This window comes from Zalophus californianus, chromosome 8, assembly GCF_009762305.2.
Source record: "Zalophus californianus isolate mZalCal1 chromosome 8, mZalCal1.pri.v2, whole genome shotgun sequence".
NCBI lineage: Eukaryota > Metazoa > Chordata > Mammalia > Carnivora > Otariidae > Zalophus > Zalophus californianus.
Window position 1 is genome coordinate 76,044,903 of NC_045602.1, and position 23,293 is coordinate 76,068,195.

Sequence of the window (23,293 nt, forward strand, 5' to 3'; positions counted from 1 at the left end):
ACTAGTATCTCCCCATTTCCCCCAAGCCCCTGGCAAACACCATTCTAGAAGTTTGGTTGATTTAGATTTGATATATAAGTGAGATTATACTGTATCTGTCTTTTTCTGCCTGACATATTTCACTTAGCATAATACCCTCAAGGTCCATCCTGTTTGACCAATTTCCCCTGCCTCCCTTCTTCCCTCCTTTCCTCTTTCCCTGCCTGTCTCCTTCTTCCCTCTCTCTCTTTAAATCAGTAATAAATAATTATTTTTTTAAGATTTTATTTATTTATGTCAGACAGCAAGAGAGAGAGAGAGAGAGCACGAGCAGGCGGGAGAGGCAGAGGGAGAAGCTGACTCCCCACTGAGCAGGGAGCCAGACATGGGGCTCCATCCCAGGACCCTGGGATCATGACCCAAGCCAAAGGCAGACACTTAACCAACTGAGCCACGCAGGCACCCCAATAATAAATACTTATTGATGACATCTTACAGTCTAGTTGTAGAAAAAGACCTTAAAAAAATGAATCTATATAATGCAGTAATTGCTGTAGAAAAGACCTATTGCAGATTTGATCTTTCTGAGGAAGTCCATATTTGGGATGAGAACTAAAGGATGAATTGGGGGCCAGCCACATGGAGGGGAGGCAAAAGCATTTCAGGTAGAGGGAACTCCCTGTGCAAAGGCCTTGAGGCAGGAAAGTGCTTCCATCTTTTATCTTTGTTCTGTCTCTTAGGGCTCTTATCAGATAACACTCAAAAGAATGTCTGGTCCATTATTAAATACTTAATGTTAGTTTTATCCCCTTCCTTCTGTGTGACAGTCTTCCCTGTATTGAAGTCAACCCTTCTGTCTCTCCTGCAGTCTCATCCTCTGCAGGGTAACTCTCCCTACCTAGATCCTCTCAGTGTTCTGCTGGCACGTTCTGGAATGAAATTGAGGAAATGTTCACAACTTATTTTTACAAACTTACATAATATCAGGTCAATATTTTGTGAACTGTATTCTGTGTTGTGCCAGTGATGATGATCAATGTGACTTTTTTCCCCTGTGACTAGATTCACGTAAAATTTACACATGTTCCTTTTTAAAATATGCCAAGTATGAAGATGCACTGTTAATCTCATTACTCATCTAATCATTTCTGTGGTTTTTCTGTCCTTTATATAGTGAATATTTCTTTTATATATAATTGAAATAAATCAGACCATAGGTTCACCCTACATCACTGTTTCTGCATTCCATGCCTATGTAATTGAGAACTCTTCTGATCATTATTTTTAATGACATCATTCTATAGTATAAATGAACTAAAGTTTACTTGCCCATTTCTGTTTTGAGAAAAATTTTTACTATTAAAAGAAATCATCGTAATTCACATCTTAACTTATAGGTATATTTGGTTTTCAGATTATTTACTTAGGATCATTTCTTAGAAGTAAGTGAAATGTCATCATTACTGTTAAGGCCCCTGATACATAAAGACAGAGGTTTTGTTCTGTCCTTATAGGTGATACCGCTTCTGTGGTTCATCATAGCAGAGATTTGGTCTAAAGCCCAGGCCTCCTGTGGTTTAGTCCCATGCTTCTTCTGCTAGAAATTATGATAAAATAAGATGGTATTTTTCTTTCTTTCTTTCTTTCTTTTTTTTTTTAACCAGGGTAATGCTGGCCTCATAGAATGAATTTGGAAGCTTTCCTTTCTCTTCTTTTTTTTTTTTTTTTTTTTAAGATTTTATTTATTTGACAGAGAGAGGGACAGCAAGAGAGGGAACACAAGCAGGGGGAGTGGGAGAGGGAGAAGCAGGCTTCCCGCCGAGCAGGGAGCCCGATAAGGGGCTCGATCCCAGGACCCTGGGATCGTGACCTGAGCCAAAGGCAGACATTTAACGACTGAGCCACCCAAGCGCCCCATCTCTTCTATTCTTTTTTTAATAATTTGAGAAGAATAGATACTCATTCTTCTTTAAATGTTTGGTAAAATTCACCTGTGAAGCTGTCTGGTCCTGAACTTTTCTTTGTTAGGAGTACTTTGATTACTCATTTATTTTCATTGCTAGTGATTGATCTGTTCGAATTTTCTATTCTTCCTGATTCAGCTTTGGAAGGTTATATATTTCTAGGAATTTATGTTTCTTCTTGGTTGTCCAGTTTATTGGCATATAAGCTGGTATTTTCTCACTTAAGAAAGGACTTTATTTTTCCAGTCAAGTATTTTTTAAGGTACTTCAGTCATCTCCCAGGAAGGAAGTGTTGCAAGGTCATTTAATAAATTAACATTGTTTGGATAATTCATTTTGTGTTTTAAGACTGGACATTAAGTCCAGGGAGGGATGATACATACAAGTATGAAAAGAGTTAAATGATGATATGAAATGTTAAATAACTACATTAAAGGTTTCCATAAAGAAATATTTATGTTTATTCTTAGCCCTTTGAGCAATTCAGCAGTCATGTACTTAGTGCCTGCCATGTGCCAGGGCCTTTTAAGTTTTCCAGGTACAAACACAAATATCTTTGAGTAAGAGTGTAAGAGTCTGCTTTAAATTTGCTTAGCAGGGCGCCTGGGTGGCTCAGTCGGTTAAGCGGCTGTCTTTGGCTCAGGTCATGTTCCCAGGGTCCTGGGATTGAGTACCACATCGGGGAGCCCGCTTCTCCCTCTCCTTCTGCCTGCCGCTCTCCCTGCTTGTGATTGTTCTCTCTCTCTCAAATAAATAAAATCTTTTTAAAAAAATAAAATAAATTTGCTTCACATTTCTCATTTCAGCCTTTTCCTTTGAGGTTCAAACTTAGATTATAAGCTAAACAATGTAACTACTATTAGTTACACTTTTCTGTTTCCAAATGATTTTCATGTATATCTTCATAGGAGGTTCACAAAACAACTTTGAGAAGTAATTAAGGCGGGAAACTTTAGTTCAGAGTGTCAGTACGGAGCTTGGGAGCTTGTTTAGTTAGCGGTAGTTATGGAATTTGAAATAGGGTCCTGATTCCACATTTTCTCTTCGTTCTCCTATATCATTCCTACCTCTGTGATCTTGCTCTCTTTTTTAAATTGAGATAAGATAGGGGTGCCTGGATGGCTCAATCAGTTAAGCATCTGCCTTCAGCTCAGGTCATTTTCCTGGGGTCCTGGGATCGAGCCCCGCATCGGGCTCTGCTCAGCGGGAGTCTGCTAACCTCTGCCTCTCCCCACCACTCGTACATGTGTGTTTGTGCACTCTCTCTCTCTCTCAAATAAATAAAATCTTTTCTAAAAACATAAGATATAGCATCATGTAAGTTTAAGGTATGCAATGTTTTGATTTGAATGCATTTATATATTGCAGCATGATCTCCATTGACCCCCTCAATATCTGAACCACCACCTTTCTCCAGAATTATTCTTTCTTGATTTTCTTTTTCCCTCTTATCTGCTGTTACCCTTCCATCACATGGTAGCCAGAGTGAATTTGCTGTCTTCTCAGGAACAAAAACCCTTCTTTTTATGGTTTTGTGTTTAGGACAAAAGTTTGGATTACAGTGGTCTCCCAGTCTTCGTGGCCTTTGTTCCTTACTAGATCACATGCAAGGTTTTATCCTAATTTGCCTTTCTTAATAAGCCAGAATGGGTCTTACATATTCAGAAGGATTTTTAAAGCTATTTTTTCCCCTGATCTCCCAAATTTTAAGGGACGTTGGTTCTCATGCTAATTCATACCCCTTCTCCCATGAGTTAGTTTACTTATTAGTATGCCCTGTAACATGTGGTTAAGCGGGTCATGTTTGCTGAGTCATATTTTCCTCTTTACTCTAGACATGGTCTTCAAGTCTATCTCTGAAGATTTGTTTTTAAGATTTATTTTTATTTATTTGAGAAAAAGAGCACGTGGGCGTGGGGGGAGGGGGGGAAGAGAGAGAGTCTCAAGCGGACTCCATGCTGAGTGGAGCCTGACGTGGGGCTCGATCTCATGACTCAGATCACAACCTAAACCGAAACCAAGAGTCAGACACTTAACTGACTGTGCCACCCAGGCACCTCTATCTCTGAAGATTTTAGAGAAAAGGACAAATATTAAAAGATTTAGTAAGTTCCATGATGCCCTTTTTCTTCCCTTGCTATTCTAGCTATAAAGATAAATAGTTGGGTTCTTGTTTTTGCTTGTCCACTCCCTCTCATGCACTTGATTTTCTTCCTGCTACATTGAGTAGAGGATATGAGGCTTGAATAGTTGTTCGTTTTCCATTTCATGTTTCTAGCATTAACGGCAGGAGACATCAAAACAGGTACAAACTTTTATTTGAGTCAAATTTAAGATGGTTTTCCTTGAGTTTGAAGTAGGAGAATCTTCATTTCTTTCTACTTTAAAGATAGTAATTACATGATAGGTCTTTTTACTAGTGTAGGTAGAAGCCTATTATGGTAACAGCAAATTTACATCAGAGTAATGTAACAAAATTAAATGAAAATTATTTTTTATTTTGCATTACTCTTCTTATACAAGTGAACCTAGTACTAAATTGGAACTTCCAAAAGAATGTTTTGAAGTACAGTAACCTCAGTGGAAACAAACATGCCAGGTTTTTTATTACAATAATTATTTTATTCTCACTGTCCATTAATTAGATTATATGCAGCAAAAACAGAAAAAATTAGGTAAGTTCATTGTTTTATTTAGGCACTGAATGGTTTATGGTAAGTTAAATAGCATCCCAATTAGAATTCTATTCTCCATATTTTTATTACATTTTCTATTTTTACTTTCAACTTGTAGTGCTTAAAATTCAATAAGATGTTAAGAGATAAGCCAGAAATGTAGACTATTACAGAAGCCTAGGAGATTTAGTTAATCTGACCTAGATGTTCTTTTGATGATTGAGATTTATAATGTAAAAACAGTTCTCAATTTCAAAATGAAACATAGGAATATCTGCCGTATAAGTCAGCTGTCCTGACAGTGATGGGCAGATTAATCAGCCACAAAAAGGAAGTGTTTACCATAAAAGTTGTGCTATTTAAATCATTGGCATTTGGATCAGCAATAAGTTGAAGTTATAAGTGAATGTAGTCCTTGCATTTTCTCCTTCTAAAGAGGACGGTGCAGTATTTTTGAAAGGGCTTTTTGTATACATTTGATTTCATTTGGTTTCATTTTCAGTGTAATGCATGGGAAATCAAAGAGGTAATGTGAGAAAATCCTTGAGTAGAAATTGTGTGCAAATGCACATACTAATGATATTTGAGAATATATTTCAACAGTTGATCTAGTCAGCATTTATTTCTTGTATCCCAAAATGCGCATACTTGCACAGTCCGAATGAGAGCACTTTACAACTTGTACTGTACCAGTTTTTCTGTCATTCTGCCAAAGCTCTGAGATGTTAGTGTCTGCTTCGTTTCTTAATTTAACATTGTACAGTATTATTTTAAGGAATAAAAAAATCATGACTTCTAAATAAGAGATCAGATTTGAGGGATCCCTGGTTTAGTCAACAGAGCTGAGGGGAGAAATCAGTGGAGGTACCTCCTCTAGACTGGAGCAGCCAGGGCTAATGAGTATGTAGTTTTCTTATCATAATGCTGTGATTGAAATGTAGTATTTAATGGGGAAACCCTCTTACACATGATGAAAATACTATAGTTATAGTGACAAATCCTTGGAATTATGTGTGAATTAGTTTGCCTTTTATTCCAGTATCCAAAATTATAAAATAAGTGCTTTGAAGCCAGAGTTACTGACTAAACCCTAGTAATTTCTGATTGAGGATATAACATATATCTCAGTAATAGAAATAAACTAAGACTGTGAACTAATTTTAAGTCCTTACCTTATTTTAAGTACCTCGCTCTTTACACATTTAGTTTTAGATAGTAGGCAAGCATTCGTGGTAGTTGGAATACTTTTATCACTAAATTTTACAAAGCATGTTTCTTTTAAAAGTAAAAGCCATTGGTTTATTGTTATGATGATGGTTAGTAAGTTTGTGTAACAATAATTTTTGCTTCCTGAATCCATTGGGATCTCTGAAGTGTGTGTGTGTTTAATTTGACATCTTTTGGAGTTGATTTAGTTCACCGAGTCAAGGTTTCTTTTTGAACTAAAGAAAGTTTAACCATTTTAATATTTAAAGATTTATGGAATGAAAATTGACCTGCAAAGCAACATTTTGACGTAACCCAAATTTTCTGGATACTGGTTAAATATAGGCTATTGTTTATGCTCTGTTTTAATCCTAAAAGTCTTTGGTAACTGTGGTATTAAGTTATAGGTTTCTTTTATTATAGTATTTGGGAAGGAGGCAGCAAATTCATTAGAAGGAGAACTATTGTCTTTGAGGGAAGATTAACATTTAGCTAAGCCTTACCTCATGTGTTATATGATGATTTTATTTTACAGACTCCAGGCATTAGAGCTCGATCTACAAGACTTCAGTGGTTTTGTGATAGATGTATTTCAAGTAATCAGGTTTGTGTTTAATTTCTGGTCTCAAGCACCTAAAACTGTGAGTAGAAAGCAGGTGTCCTTCCTACATGTCATTTGAGCATTTGGGGATTTCAGGACATATAGCCTTATTAATGGAAGCAGCATTATCTTGGTTTTCCAAATAAGCAGTAGCTTAATTCTTGTTTCTGAGGTTCAGTAAAATCCCTAAAAGTTTTAATTTGGGCCCTGAAGATTTTAGCTTGCTTTATCCTAGTTGTTGGCTTGAGCAGGCTAACCTTGTTTCGTTTGCAATTTAAATCTGCTTCAGTCCTTAGTGACCAGAGGAGTCACTTATGGGAGCCCAGTGGAATTTCTACTTGACGTCTCCTCCAGTGCAGATATCTGTTCATATCCTGCCAAGTGAAAGCCATAGGGGAAGAGGAGTATAACGCTTGGGTGGAGGAGTATTCTTATTAATAAACAGAGGATATACTCATTGAGTCCCCTACGCAAATATCTTTGAATTCTTCAAAATGCATCTTCATGGAGGTTCCCTTAAGCAGAATACTGTTCATGTTTTGTTCTTGACTACAGAGTCCTTCAGCTTTTTACCTTTAAAAAAAATTGCTTTTGATTGTGGTAAGCTACATATATAACATATAAAATTTATCTTTTTAACCATTTTAAAGTTTTCACTTCAGTGGCATTAAATACATTCACATTGTTATGCTCGGCTCTTTAACTTTTGAAGTGAAGTTAATCTGCCCTTTGGGTAGAGCTTGTTTGAAGGATTATTAAACTGAGATTTGTCAACTATAAAGTATATCCTTTACACAGTCTAGATCCATCTGTTGTTAATCTTATTTTTAAGGTTGAAATTCTAGAAAAATTAGTGGAGCTGACACAGAAGCTGTTTGAATGTGATAGAGACCAGCTGTACTACAGTCTGCTAAAATTATATAGTAAGTAATCTAACTATTGCTCATGTTTTCATCTTGAGACATTTATTCTATTGAAGGCAGGTGCAAGAAAGGAATATCAGGAAGGTCTAGCGATTGTCAAATGTGTGGTCTTCAACAGAGGCTAATTTTAGAGGCCAGATTGAATTTTATCACAGAATGTTATATTGTATCACTAGACACCATACAATTTTCATAATTTCTGACAATCTTAACTGCAGTAATGAGAAGGTGAGAAAAATCTTCATCAGGGCCACAGAATTTAATAGAACTTTTTGAGGATAGACCAGTTTTTTTCCTTTTATTTAAGTCCTTCAGTAGACTTACCGATAACTACTATAAATCACATAATCACTAACATGTTCATGTGTATAAGATCTTTTTCCAGGGGCGCCTGGGTGGCTCAGTCATTAAGCTCTGCCTTCGGCTCCGGTCATGATCTTGGGATCAAGCCCCGCATTGGGCTCCTTGCTTGGCGGGGAGCCTGCTTCTTCCCCCCCACCCCCCGCTGCTGTCCCTGCTCTTGTTTCCTCTCTTGATGTCTCTCTGTCAAATAAATAAATAAAATCTTTAAAAAAAATCTTTTTCCAGAAAAATGCGTACTGATACACAGACTCATCACTAAACAATTTTTTAAATTTGATTATATTCTAATACAGTTTTGACCAAATCTATAGTATAAACATTTTCTTACATTTTATTACCTACAAATGACTACATTGAATGGCTATACTAGAATTTACCCAGCCAATCTCCTTATGCTAGACATGTGACTAGAATTCCATTTTACATGTTATAAAACAGTGCTGCATCTTTGTACCTTAATCTTTGTTCACACCCATAGTTGTTTCCTTAGGCTGGATTTGTGTTTGTGTTCTGAAACTTTTGATCTCTATTAACCAAACTGTTCTAGTATGTCAATTTCAATTTATACACCTGGGAACTTTGCAATCTCTTTAGGGTATTTGGGTGGAGAGGAACAACTCTTAGAAGAGTCAGTGACAAACCCACCCACCTACCTACCTACCTTCCTTCCTTCCTTCCTTCCTTCCTTCCTTCTTTCCTTCTTTCCTTCTTTCCTTCCCTCCCTCCCTCCCAGACATTTGATCTAGTTATTTTGTTTTTCTTATGGGAAATTTTCCTTCACCAAACAGATAGCAGTGAATAAGTTAACTCATTTGTCTTTTTGAATTTGTATTATCATTAGAAGCTTTATCTTCTGTGTTGATGGTATAAATAATACGACTTGCTGTAAAATTTATATTTCAGTTGTTGGTTGCATTGAAGTGCACACTTTACTATGTAATTCTTAAAATTCTTAAAATTCAATTTTTTGGCTTGAATGGTCAAATTCTGGCACACAATACTGAGGTTGTTACTGAATATATACAATTAGAAAACTTATGTTTTAGGCGTTTAGTCCTTAATTGGTGGGTTATAACCTGTATTTATTCAAGTGCTAATTCTTTCCCTTCCCCACCCCTTTGTTCCTTTTGAGGAACTATTTCATGCTTAAATTTTAATTTTATACCAACTTCCAGAAAAAGAAAAACAAACCCTGAATGTATCCAAATGAGCCTTAGCAGTTAAAGTAGTCCCCACAGAGGACCGTAATCCCTAACCATGCTAGATATTGAAGAGGACACTGCAGATAAAAAAACCTCTGTGTGGTTAGGCCTGTAACCAAGACTAAGAATATGGAGTGAAAGAACAACTGGAAGAATGCACAAGGTACAGTGGTAGTCCATGGGAGGTGGAGGTGGCCAGCCTCACAAACCTCTTTTTCCAGTGGAGATGACATTTTGCTGATGCTTTTTTAAAAAAGAAAAAGAAAACAAATTCTAAGTTCATCCTAAAATTTCCTTTAGGAATAAGGAGTCTCTGAGGTTTATTACCATTTTTTTCTCCTTAATCCCCTCTCTTTGCTCTGTTGGACACCTTCCTCCAGTTTTTTGCTCTGTATTTGAGCCAATAGTCTGAAGAGCCCTGTAACGTGAGGGTGGCCTCTTGTAAGGCTGGAAGTGAGAGGAATCATTATAATGAAGTATACTTTTTAACCCAGTTTGTATACTTCATACCTTTGTAGTGCTATAAATAGATAATGTGGTAATCCTCCCCTTTCTGAAGAACAGACAACCTCTCCTTTGTTGGCCTCTCTTTCCATTTTGCCCTTGGACCCACTTATTTAAACATGTTAAATAATTTATAAAGCACTGTGGACTCAATTTATTTGAAAAGGAACATATGATATATGAAATGTCCTCTTGTACTTGAAAAATCCATATTTTGGATTGTGAATATCTGAGAAAATAATTTGTTTGGCCTTCTGGAACTTTTTATGAGCTCATTCTTTTTTTCTTTTTAAGATTTTATTTATTCATTTGAGAGAGAAAGAGCATGAGCAGGAGGGAGAGGGAGAAGCAGGCTCCCCACTGAGCAGGGGCCAGATGCAGGGCTCAATCCCAGGATCCTGGGATCATGACCTGAGCCGAAGGCAGACGTTTAACTGACTGGAGCTCGTTCTTTCTTATGATGTAATTTTAGTCCCTGAAAGAGGGTGGCCTAATTATTTTTGGGTATTTGTTGAAGAGCAATTTTGCTTTGCTTTAAAATGGTATCCACCGCCACACACCTGCACACTTAATGTTGTGAATTACAACATACTACAGAAACAGGCACAAAACAAAGATACACATTGCTCAGTGGTTTATGATAGCCAATATTCATATAACCATAGGCTAGATTAAGAAATAGAAAATGAAACTTTTCATATCTTTAAATACTACTTGTACTAAAAGTGTTTCATTTTCTGCTTACTCTATGCAGTAGGATGTTCATAGATGGTCTGTTAAAAGAATCTGTCACAATTCAAACTTTATTTCTGTCTTTTCTAATACACTTTGACCTTGCATTGTGATAGTCTTGCAATACTAGTTCCTAGACCACATGAATGAAGCAATCTCTCACCTGCATAAAGAACATACTGTTACTTTAAGATGACAGTATTTTTACTTTCTTACTGAACATTTTATTGTATTCTAAACATTGCAGTTTCTTTTTACATATATACAGATAGTTTATTATTTGTATACATTATTGGAAAATAAAACTGCTTTACATTTGTAATTTTACCTTAAAATTTTTTCAAATCTATTTTTAAAAATCCAAAATTTACAACTTTGGCATTTGTTCTACATCAGAAATTATTTTTGTGCTATTTTCTTCAAGTACTTACGGCCACTGACATTTCTTTTCACACTGTATGGCTTCCCCGCAGTACAATAGTGTACAGAATCAAAAGTGGAAATGTCATTTTGTCCACCCCTCAGAAGTAACTTGTCAATTGGCCATCCTTCCAGTGTTTTCTCTCTATATTTCTATTATACTTTTTACGTATATACCTATTATTTTGATTGTTTTATACGCTACATGTTTCATACTCTATATTATATTTTATGGCTTCCTTTTATACTTAATATGAAATAAATTCACAGGGAGAGATCAATGCCTTTTCTCTTTAATACCGAGTTTAAGTGCTGGTGCCTTTGGAACCTCCAAAGTTGACCATTAATTTTTAATTTGTGAGTTCATGAATTTTTTTTAAATATATTTGTGTTTCAGGTTACTGCAATCATTATCCTTTTGGGTGCTCAGATTGTTCCATCTTTGACCAGTGGGGACTCCTTTATGTTGGCTCCTATGTCATTTGACACACCTGTGTAGTCTTTGATTGTTTTCAGGCAGAACAAGACAGTCCAGGCTTGTGTTGCATCTCTACCCTGGACTTGGATTCCTTATTTTAGAGGGAAGCTTATTTAGAGACCATAATAAATTGCCCCATCTGATCAGTAATATGTAAAAACTTAGTTTTACAATTAAAACCCTGAACTAGAAGTTTTCATCTCTTAGTTCAGTTCCATAGAGACTGTATGCGCAGTGCCAACTCTTATTATTACTCACTGGTCATATAGCCATAAATTACAGCCCCACTACTGTGTGTATTCTTATAGTAGTGTCCAAAATTGTTGGGTTGAATAGCTTAACTAGTTCTGAGAGATTATTTAGTAGTTAGCCCCCTTGTTCTTTTTTTTTTTTTTTAAGATTTTATTTATTTATTTGTCAGCACAGCAGGGAGAATGGCAGGCAGAAGAAGGGAGAGTGGCAGGCAGAGGGAGAAGCAGACTCCCCGCTGGGTAAGGAGTCCGATGCAGGACTTGATCCCAGGACTCTGGGATCATGACCTGAGCCAAAGGCAGATGCTTAACGACTGAGCCACCCAGGCACCCTGCCCCCTGCCCTGCCTTGTTTTTTTAAAGAGGGGGAACCATGAGTTCCAGGAATGTGATGATGGGATTGTAGAGGCAGAGTGTCCAGTCCTTGGTCAGAGCCCAGATTTATGGCTGTTTGATTCTTCAGGTAGCAAGTATGATCATTGTTATCCTGGTAGGAGGGATTTTAAGCCCTAGATGGCTATTACATCAGAAAGGCATGACCTTTCTGTGCTTTTTGTAAGGATTTACACACAGGTGCAGATGTTGGCACACCGACTAGTTTGATTGTCTCAAATGTTTGTTACATATTTAGTGATCCAGGCATATTTCCAAGAAGTTTTTTCCCTTTAAGCAAAAAAAAAGTACGTGTTTTATGTCTGTCTGTTGTGTGTGTGTGTGTGTGTCTGTGTGTGTGTGTGTGTGTGTAAATATAAATAGTTGTTTCATGTTATATATGCTATCTAATTTTCATGTATTTTGAAATATTCTTTTTTTTTTAAGATTTTATTTATTTGAGAGCGAGAAAGAGCATGAGCTGGGGGAGCGGCAAATGGAGAGGGAGAGGCAGACTCCCTGCTGAGACGGGAGCCTGATGGGGGGCTCAATCCCAGGACCCTGGGATCATGACCTGAGCCAAAGGCAGACGCTTAACCAACTGAGCCACCCAGGCACCCTGAAATAATTTCTTGTAAAAGTTGCTAGTCCATTTTAATTAAAGGTGCATCTCTGTAATACCTTTTGTCCTCCCAAAGTAGAAGCTTTCATATACTTGTGCCTTTTTTAGAAGAAGAAGAAATTACTTTCCTAGAGTTCCTGCGGTTGCAGACAGAGTTGTACATCCTCCACCCACCTTCTCTTCAGTATTCATGTTATCTTAAAAATGAATCTCTTTAAAAACCACCTTAGCAGTGCTGTTTCCAGTTCTTGGACACCTTCCCTAACTATGTCTTCCACAGTCCACAGGTGTACCCTCTGGCAGGGGACAGAATGTTCCACCTTTTCTCTTCTACAGAATTAAGGATGCTGGAGCTTGGGGTTTTGTTTTTCATTTATTTAATCCGATTAGTTTTATATATTCGTATACTTGAAAAGTTACTCTTGAATTTTACATTACATGAGAACATTTTAATGTAGGAAAAACATAATTAGCTTATCAGAGTCTTGTTTTGAAAATAGATTGTAAATTTAAGGGTTTTAAAGTGATGGATTTTATTATCAAAGTATGTACAAAGTCATTGCAATCTGTGTATGACCTGGGGAAATTTTCTTACTATTACCGTTTTCTTTGTTGTATGTTTCTGATGGAGCAGTAATGTGTTTAGTTTTTGTTCTTTGAGTTTTTTACTTCCAGGAGCCATCAGTTATCAAAACGTAGCTTTTCAGTTGGACAGGTGTAGGGGATCTAGGAAAATCCCATCTCTTTTAGTATTTTTCTATTTTTGAGAAATATATTTACCTATGTTTTCTGGAACATTTGTGCTCTGAAACAGCCCCCTTCTAGGAGCTGACTATACACAATGAAGATAACTTTTTATTCATATATGAAAATTAAAAAAAACACAGTTAAAACAGTATTTCTTTGTGCTTAATTTATTGTATTGAACTTAATTAGTGTCATGATATTTTTCATATTTTGGTCTAGTTTTTCACAAGCAAAAGTTTATTATATTAAATGACTTGACCCGTTCTCTTTTCAAAACCTATTAGAATGTTTAAAAGTACAGTCTTGATTATTAAGTTTTTGCTATTTGTGAAGATTAGGTTACCACATAAGAGGAACTCAATTATCCAATGTGAAGGGATCTGCCTGTTCCCTTCCAATAAACTTCCCTTGCCCCAAAATACTTATTTAGTCTGACGGCATTATTTGTTGGGATTAAAAAATCTATCACATAATGTCGTAGACATTCTTCAAGTCAGCAAGAAGAGACAGAATTCTCCCTGTTCACTAGGTGAAAAGGATTTGTTGATTTGACACTTTTGAAGAAAGTCATATATTTGTGCACTTTCAATCACTTTAGGCCTCCAGCTATGTATTATACTATATACATGTACACATCATCTTTCCAAAGCCTCATGGGCATAGTTTGGAATTGTTACCTATTTCTGATTCTGATTTCAGCGGTGGGCAACTTCTCGGTAACTTTAAAAAGACTTTATTAACATGATTTTCAAAGTGTGTAGTAAAGTGGGGTGGGGGTTATTGTTTTTTAATAGGTAAGGAATTCCCATTGTTGAAAACTCAGAAGGCATACAGAAAGAAGTCTTTAAGCCTTTGGTCCACAATCATCCTGTTCTTTTCCTTGGAAGCAATATTTGGAATAATGCTTTACTTCAACATCAAATAGGAGAAAATTCTAAACATTTTTATGAATTCGACTTAGTATGTTCATTAATTTCTCCTTAATCAAACTTTACAGAAATAAATGGTGACTGGCAAAGAGCTGATGCTGTGTGGAATAAAATGCAAGAAGAAAATATTATTCCTCGTGCAAAGACATTAAGATTATTAGCAGAAATCCTTAGAAACAGTAATCAGGAGGTTCCTTTTGACGTACCTGAGGTAATTTGTTTTTAACTGTAAGCATAACAGGTTTTGTTGTTGGTATAACTGTAGGGCGTAATTAGCCCAGCTTTATACTAAAAAGATCACTCTATATACAAGGTTTTGTTTAACTGAATACTTTTGTCTTTCAGTTGTGGTATGAGGGTGAAAAGCACTCCCTGAATTCTTCATCACCCTCACGTGCAGAAAGTAATATCCAGAAAGATCTGTTGAATGCCTGCCAACAGAAGAAAAGCAAAGGTAAATCTATATGCTGGGGTCTTCTAACAGCAACATGGGATCTAAGCCCTTTTAACAAATTAGTAGTGCTCTAGGACAGCGATGGAACTTAAATATCTTAATTATTTTCTTTTGTTTTTTAAATTAACAAAGACATTTTGGGGTAGTTGGGAAAACAACTGAGTAGTAGATAATATTAAGGAATTATCTCATTTTTTTAAGTTTATTTATTTTATTTTATTTTTTTAGTAATCTCTACACCCAACATGGGGCTTGAGATCAGGAATCTCATACTCTTCTGACTCAGCCAGCCAGGCACCCCTACCTCATTTTTAGTAGATATGATAGTGCTGTTAAGATTTATAGGAGAGTGTCCTTAAATTTTGAGATCTTAACGAAGTACTGAGAGATGAAAAAAAAAATCAAGATATCTAGAATATATTTTAAAATACCTAAGCCATAAGGAACAAAGATAAAGCAAATCTGGCAAAATGATAGTAATTGTTAGATACAGGTGATGGGCATATGGAAGCGTCCATTATACTATTCTTTATATTTTTGTTTTGTTTTTTTTTTAAAGATTTTATTTTTGTATTTGACAGAGAGAGACACAGCGAGAGAGGGAACACAAGCAGGGGGAGTGGGAGAGGGAGAAACAGGCTTCCCGCGGGAGCAGGGAGCAGCCCGATGCAGGGCTGGATCCCAGGAGCCTGGGATCATGACCTGAGCCGGAGGCAGACGCTTAACCAACTGAGCCACCCAGGCGCCCCTATTCTTTATATTTTTCTGTACGTTTGAAATCTTTTATAATAAAAACTAAAATAGGCATACATTTTATCAAAAATTATACTTTGAAAATAGCATGATCATGAATGTTTTTTGGCAAATATATTTATTATAGATTTCACATTTATTTGAAAGCAGAAAATGAGTAGGGCATTAAGCACCATACTCATGTATGTTGTATTTAAAGGTTGGAGGCCGGACATGAGGTCTGTGTCTTGCTCTTCCTTTACTCTCGTGGTAAACTTTCCTGAAGTGGAATGCCTATCACTATTATGACTATTTAAAATTTTTATGACCATCTTGAACCCTCTGATACCAGCTTGCCTATTACATTACAGACATTTCCATTTAGACTTCATTGTACTCTTTCAAAATCTTATGTTACTGTTGTATCCTTCACTTTTGTTAATTTTTCTCCATAGCATGCTGACATTATCTTTAATTCCTTCAGTTTTGTGTGGATTTTCAAGTATGCTTTATGATACTTTAACCATTATGCAGCAGATTGTTTTTTTCATTTTAGTGTTGACAGTTTTGAGCTCTGTTCAGTAGAAAAGAATCAATTTAGAATTTTACAGAACCTCTTAATTTCTTTACTTAATTAGAATTTTGTGACAGTGACATAAAGTGTACGAGGAAAGAATAAGCCAAGCTCTTATGCTTTCTCAATCATGAATGGTAACTTTATTCTTTGGATCATTTTCCTTTGCGGCATATTCCCTATATACATCCTTGAGTCTTTCACCATATATATGTTAAACCTAAATATAAAGTTAATTATGACCATTAGTACTATTTCAATAGTGGAATTTTGATTAGACTGAAATGAGTATAAAATTAGTGTATAAGGTAACTGAAGATTCTAGAACTCCTTCGTATGTCACCTTTTTAAAAATTTTTATTTAAGTAAAAACAACTAGTTAACTAAATAAATATAATGCACTGTTTATTACTATAAACGTACCCCTATTCTAGTTTTAATATACAATTTATATTTATTTAACTGGTTTTCTCCTGTTAATTCTTCAGAGTTTTTAGTTTTGTGTATATCTCAGGATTTGGATGCTTAGCAAAACATTAATACTTTGAAAATTGATTGCTCGTGTTAGTACTTTATCCAATTTCTGATAGCTTAGTATACTGACTTTCACACGACAAACCTGTGACAAATGAGTGTGGTGCATTACAGTGATAGCCTCTTTCTTTCTATCTTTTTTCCAACTAATAGAGAATAATAAACAGAGCCATCCAATTTAATACAAAGATTTTAATTTTAGGGGCACCTGGGCGGCTCAGTTGGTTAAGCATCCGACTGTTGGTTTCAGCTCAGGTTGTGATCTTATGGGTTGTGAGATCTGAGATCAAGCCCTGTGTTGGGCTCTGCACTCAGTGGGGAGTCTGTTGCTTCTCCCTCTCCCTTTGCCCCTCCCCTGCTCGTGTGTGCGTGAGTGTGCGTGCGCGCTCTCTCTCTCTAATAAATCTTTAAAATAAACTACAGTTTTAGAAAACAACTAGTAAGATTTCCTAGATTATTTTGTTAATGTTAAATACTCAATTGTGCTTATTGTATATTTTCATTGAGCAAACAAACTATGCTTGTTGGGGAGTAGACAGTAATTGCACTGCATTTAACTTCTTAGCTCTCGTAAAAGGGAGCATCATGGACTGAATGATAGGTTTTATCTGTTCTCCTTGGTTAAGGTGCAGATATTAGGGGTGCCTGGGTGACTCAGTCAGTTAAGCATCTGCCTTCTGCTCAGGTCATGGGTCCCAGGGTCCTGGGATTGAGCACCGCATTGAGCTCCCTGCTCAGCGGGGAGCCTGCTTCTCCCTCTCCCTCTGCCTGCCGCTCCCCCTACTTGTGCTCTCTCTCTTTCTGTCTGTCAACTAAATAAATAAAATCTTAAAAAAAAAGATGCAGATATTAGTGTCATATCTTTTCTGTCTGGTTTTGTCTGAGCTCAGTGTGAAAGAATAAGTTTTTGACATTGTCACTTCAGTTTAATTGAAGGGCTCTTGCAAACTGCCCTAACTTTGAAATACAAATATAATGTCTGCTTGTTCAGAAACCTCTAAAGTAGCTCAGAATCTTCTTCTGAGCATTAATATCATGCTCACTCCTGGTTGCGTGTATTGTATTTCCTTACATTGAGCTTTATACCCACCGAAGGTCGTACATGATAGTTCACTGGTGCCCCATCTCTATTGTGACTTTATACACACCAGAGAGTGGATTATAGTTTCAGTTGGATGTTTATAGCCAGGCAATTTTATTTCAGAAAAGTAAGTGACTGAAAAGTGTAGTTACTTCTCTTTTGGTAACATCTTTTCATTCACTGACAGTTATTGTGAACAAGTGAAATAAAACTGTTAATCAGTCAAACAAATGTTGCTTAGTTTACTTGTTAGATACCTGTATATTTGAAAATTGTATGTTTTTGTATAAGTCCTGTCGTAGCCAAATAATTTGATCTCCTAATTTTAGAATTATAGGCTATATTCACTTTAATGCTATTGTGTTGAAATGTTAACCATTGTAACCACCCACTTATAGATTAAAGATGGCTTTAAAATGCATCTTTTGCTCCCCTCAATCTAAATTATACCTCTGGTTTATTTGGACTTTACCATACATTTTGCAGTTGATTTTGAAACTAGTATCATCTTTTGACAAATTCAAAAGAGCTATTTCTCATTTTTATTGGCATGAAAATAAATTTATTGACTTTGGAGAGTTAATATGAAAAGTAATTTTAAAAGGAAATCCTTTCAGGTACCAGTCACATGGCTTAAGTAAAGTGTCCAAAACTGTGACTTTGTTTTTATAAAGATGAGAAGGGTGACTGCTTCTGCTGTTTTGGTCAGTGTATTTGTCTGTGGAGAGTGGTATGGTGGGTGAGCGTGAAGACAAACACACATGTGGCTTTGGGGCTTTGCTCTAGGGGGTTTTCCCTCCTTTCTGATATTTTGGAATAACGTCATCTCATTTTTTGTTTTTTTTCCTTCATAGATGCATATGCTACTTTCCTGAAGGCACAAAAGCAAAACATTGTGTTGAACAGTGAGACTTACAGCAGTCTTATAAAATTATTGTTGGAGAAGGATAGTTTCTTAGAAGCAGTACAAGTGAAAGAATTGTAAGTATTAGTCCATTTATTAAACCTGTCACTTAAGAAAAGGATCAGCTATCATTAGGATTTTCCTAATGATTTGTAGCAGCTGCTTAATTATCCTCAACTACTCACAAAAATCCTATGAAATGCTTTTCTAATTTTTTTCTTTTTTAGATTTTTTTATTTATTTGAGAGAGAGAGGAAGAGAGAGAGAGAGCACGAACTGGGGAAGGGGCAGAGGGAGAGGGAGAACCATAGTCTGCTGAGCAGGGAGCCCGATGTGGGGCTCAATCCCAGGATCCTGAGATCATGACCTGAGCCGAAGGTAGATGCTTAACCGCCTCAGCCACCAAAGCACCCCTGGTTTTCTAATGTTATGGGTTTTTTTTAACCTATAAAAAATAACCTTTACTGGCCCTGCACAGTGCAGTACATTTTCTTTGTGTAATATAAGCTTGCCACTCATTTATGAAGTCCCTATACAGAAAAATAATTTTTTCCCTTTATCATACTCTGTTTCTTGTTCAGCAGCTAGATTCATGAGCCTTTGTGGTGGAAGGAGCCTGATGCAATGAAAACACCCAAGGGCTTTGAACTTAGGCAGGAATTCGAATCTTACTTGAAATCTCTACTGGGGAAATTACCTCCCATCTGTGAAGCTCATTTCTTCTTCTATGTGATGAGTGGATGATAATAAGACCTACATGAAAGATCCCTTAAGAATGAACTAGTGAAAATATAGGTGCTCAACACATTTTAAATGCCTTTTCTCTTTCAGTGTCTGTTGTGTTTTTTGTTTGATTTTGGATTTAAAAAAAAAAATCTGTTGAGTGGTGGTGGTAGGGGTTTTGTCTCTGGCTAGTCCCTTACAGTAAAATTAATCAGAACAAGAATACGATTTTCTTACCTGGTGTGTCAGTGAATGGACTCTGTTGTCTTATCCCCAAGGAGTTATCACGAAAAGTTGCATTAACCAGAAAGGGCTTAGAACGGAATAGATCACAGTGACCCTGCTCTGTAATGTAGACCTGTCCTGGTGATGAGTTTGTAGCCTTATTTTCAGTGGCGAAGGTCAGCCTTTTCCTAGTGTATTGCAAGTTCTGAAATAATCTCTCTTGGCTCAGTTTTGGCCTTCAAAATTTTTAAGTCACAGTACTTTTGAAATATTAGAATCCTGACTAGAAAGTGGATGCTTGCCATTCTTGCAGTTTGCTGGAAAATCTGCTCTTAATGCCAGTGTAATGTTATGCACCATAGGGACATATTTACTGTTTGTGTTTCGTTACATTTTGAAAAATGTATATGACTGTACTTGTCTGTGGAAATGCATATATACGCATGTACAGTGTATATGATGTACAGTGTATATAGATCTGTACGGTATACATGTGTACACACACATATGCTCACCATATATATATCTATGGTCTTGAATCATCATTTGCATGTCCTATATCAAGGACAGTCACACGAAGACTTTTTTTTTAAGGATTTTATTTATTCATTTGAGACACAGAGATACAGAGAGAGAAAGCATGATGAGCAGGGAGAGAGGCAGAGGGAGAAGCAGGCTCTTCGCTGAGCCAGGAGCCCGATGTGGGGCTCGATCCCACGACCCTGGGATCATGACCTGAGCCGAAGGCAGACGCTTAACCATCTGAGCCACCCAGGCGCCCCACACGAAGACTTTTTAAAAGTTCAAGTCTTTATTTTTTTTAAATTTATTTATTTATTTTTTTTTAAAGATTTTATTTATTTGACAGAGACAGGCATTGCAAGAGAGGGAACACAAGCAGGGGCGGTGGGAGAGGGAGAAGCAGACTTCCCGCCGAGCAGGGAGCCTGATGCGGGGCTCGATCCCAGGACCCTGGGATCATGACCTGAGCCGAAGGCAGACGCTTAACGACTGAGCCACCCAGGCGCCCAAAAGTTCAAGTCTTTAATGTATTCTGTATCTCATTTGTGTGTTTACTCAGTTGCTAATTAAATTACATATCTCTAGAATACTCAAGAGCTGCTCAATTAGTGACTTGGAAAATTTGATATTGAACAGCGTACTGTCCTCTGTAATCATTGGAATCATCAAGGGGGTGGGGGTTTTTCCTAAAATTACTTTTCTCAGAAAATTATTACCTAAACTCTCTACCCTAACACTGCCCGTGGTAATCAAAGGCGTTCTAAAGCAACAGTGATTTGGGAGGAACGGGGCAGAGAAAAGAGAGGTGCATTTTGTGTTGAGGACTGGGTCTGATTCAATGAGGGGATAGAAGCAAAGAAGGAAAGTTTATTTTAAATTTTAATCCTGAGGTTGATCCTGAAATACTTCCCCAAAATACAGATTATCTTTCTTTTTTTTCCGTTTTAATTGGGCTTGTCCTAGAACAATGAGCCTCACGTTCTTTTAGCATGAAAAGATTCCCCACAACCTACCCCAAAGGTTCTGATTCATTTGATCTGGTGCAGGGCCCGGGAATCTGCATTTAATAATCACCCAAGTGATTCAGTAATCACATGATGTAAACATTTTGATCAGATACCATTAATAATGAATTGTACTAATGTAGGACATGTTAGGTATTTTAAAACATACAAAATAGAAACTTTTCAGAGGATAATAAGATTTAAAAATAGAGGCTGAAAGGTTTTCTTGCCTCACTCTAGAGCCTTCATGCAGTGTTAAGTACCTTTCACTGAAGATGGCTCACTGATGGGTGGTTTTTCAGACTGCAGTTGTAACCAGTACGTGGGTCTCTCTTTAGTGGGACAGAACCAACATTTTGTTTAAACAGAATAGAAAATATCAAAGTACTTCATGTGATAAAGATCGTTTTGTGAGTTTTATTTATATGTGCACTGTTAGGTAGTGTAAAACATTTCTTCTATGTGTGACTGTGGATCTTGATCACACAAGTGTGAAGGCTGCTGATCTAGAAGGTGTTTGCAAGCACAGCCCTTCTATTTCCCCTTCTGTGTACGATGTGTAAAATGTAGGTTGATCTTTCTTTCCCTCCTTCTCTAGATCTTCATGAAGCCTTTTTGTACCCTTGAGGGCACTTCTATCTTAGCTTCCAGGAGTATTTTGCAGCTGCCTTTCACATATAGCTGGGTGGGCCTAAAAGAATCCTAGATGCAAAGCCTTACCGTGCCTATAGGCACCTAATCTGGGGATTAGATGCACATGCTTTTCCTTGAACCGAAAACATGTTACATCTAACTATAAAAAAATTGTATCTTGGGGGGTGCCTGGGTGGCTCAGTGGGTTGAGCATCTGACTCTTGATTACAACTCAGGTCATGATCTCAGGGTCGTGAGATCAAGTTCCAGCTTGGGCTCTTCGCTCAGCACAGGGTCTGCTTGAGGTTCTCTCTTTTCCCTCTCCCTCTGCTTCTCCCCCTGCTGGCGCTCTCGTGTGTGTGTGTGTGTGTGTGTGTGTGTGTGTGTGTGTGTGTGTGTGTGTGTGTGTGTGTGTGTGTGTGTGTGTGTGTGTGTGTGTGTGTGTGTGTGTGTGTGTGTGTGTGTGTGTGTGTGTGTGTGTGTACACGCATGCTCGCTTTCTCTCTCTCTCTCGTAAATAAATTTTAAAAACAAATATGTATCTTGGGTTAGATCTACATTGGATTATTTCGAAAGTAACTCTTGGCTGGAAATTCAGAAGTGTTAGTTGAAGTTCGAGTTTCTAACTATCGGGGTCATCTCTTCTTCCAGTTGTGTATCAGTGCTCTTGGGTAAAAAAGAATTGTTGCTTTTTTTAATGGCCATCTTTACTGTAATATGGTGTGACCAGATGAGCCATTGTGGCAGGTAGCAGTACCCCCATGTATTTCGACAGTTCCTGTCAGTCCACAGAGAGCCGTCTGTTGTTTGTTTTTTAAGTCTGTTGTTTTTACCTGCATGATCTCACTTGTTCAGTCTTAGGGGCAGTAGTTTTCTCTGCAAACTAAAGAATGCAGTCTTTGTTTTTGCTCTACCTTTGCTGTCTCTGATGTATTGCTAAAAATGAGGCACGCTCATTCGGGGGTTTTATCAACAAGGTCATTTAAACCCTTCCCATAAGTTATGGAACCTCAAAAGTTACAGTAATTGCAGCCTTTAAAAAATTAGACAGCTCTCTTTCATTTTTAGTTAGTTACATTTCCTCATGTTTCAAAATCAAATTTTAGATGTAGCGAATTCTTTCAAGGGAGGGGCACTGCTTATTTGAGGAAGAGCAGTAAGGGAGATTATTATTTTAAATCTCTGATAACACTAAACTGTATTTTTAGGAAATTGCGATTTCCATTCCTCCATCACAGTCGCCACGTGTGGCTAGCGACTACCCTGTTGGACAACGTGGATAAGGAATGTTCTCATCATCACAGGAAGTTTGATTTGACAGCTCTGCACTAGATTTTTTACTTACAGAAGGAAAGATCCAAAGTATGGGTCAGAAGCATAAACTTCTTTTGTTGTTCAACACAGAGATCTCTGCCAGTACTTTCTGTAGTTTTTCTCCTTTTTCCAGTTTGGAATATATTTTGCTTTTGATTGGTCAGTTTGTACATGTGTAAGATTATAGATGTTCAGCATATAATAGAGCTGGGGAGAGTTTCTGTCTTTCTGTTAATCCCCACTTTTGTAATTGTATTGAATAGGCAGCTTCTTGAGATAGGAAGAGATTATTGAAAGAAACTTCTGTGTTTTGAGGTTTTTGAAAGGCTGATAGTTCACAGTCGATGTCAATTAAAAGGGAAGTTTTGTTACTGCATCGTTTCAATGAATTTTAGGTAATATTTTCATGTAAATATGGTATAATACATGTAATAATGTTTGCTTAAGAAGTGAGCTTAATTTTAATAGTGTCTTCTGCTTATTTAATCACGCTAAAGATTGAGAAAGTAAATCCTTTATTTAATGCAGTTTATAGTCTCATGCAGGAGTTGTTGACTTAAGAGCTTTGACAGATTGGGGACAAAGGGAAAAAGTCAAACTGAGCAATGGGTGCTTTGGTTGGATT

General features: G+C 37.0%; 1 protein-coding gene across 2 annotated transcripts in view; it reads left to right on the top strand.

Annotated features, from left to right (window-relative positions):
* LRPPRC (leucine rich pentatricopeptide repeat containing) overlaps positions 1-23,293 on the top strand; it is a 104,044-nt gene that overhangs the window by 64,452 nt on the left and 16,299 nt on the right. For both annotated transcript variants that reach the window (XM_027621411.1, XM_027621412.1), the window contains 5 exons: positions 6,360-6,428; positions 7,258-7,348; positions 14,037-14,179; positions 14,314-14,422; positions 18,198-18,324. In XM_027621411.1, coding sequence (XP_027477212.1) covers positions 6,360-6,428; positions 7,258-7,348; positions 14,037-14,179; positions 14,314-14,422; positions 18,198-18,324 — 539 coding nt within the window. The remainder of the gene's footprint in view (positions 1-6,359; positions 6,429-7,257; positions 7,349-14,036; positions 14,180-14,313; positions 14,423-18,197; positions 18,325-23,293) is intronic.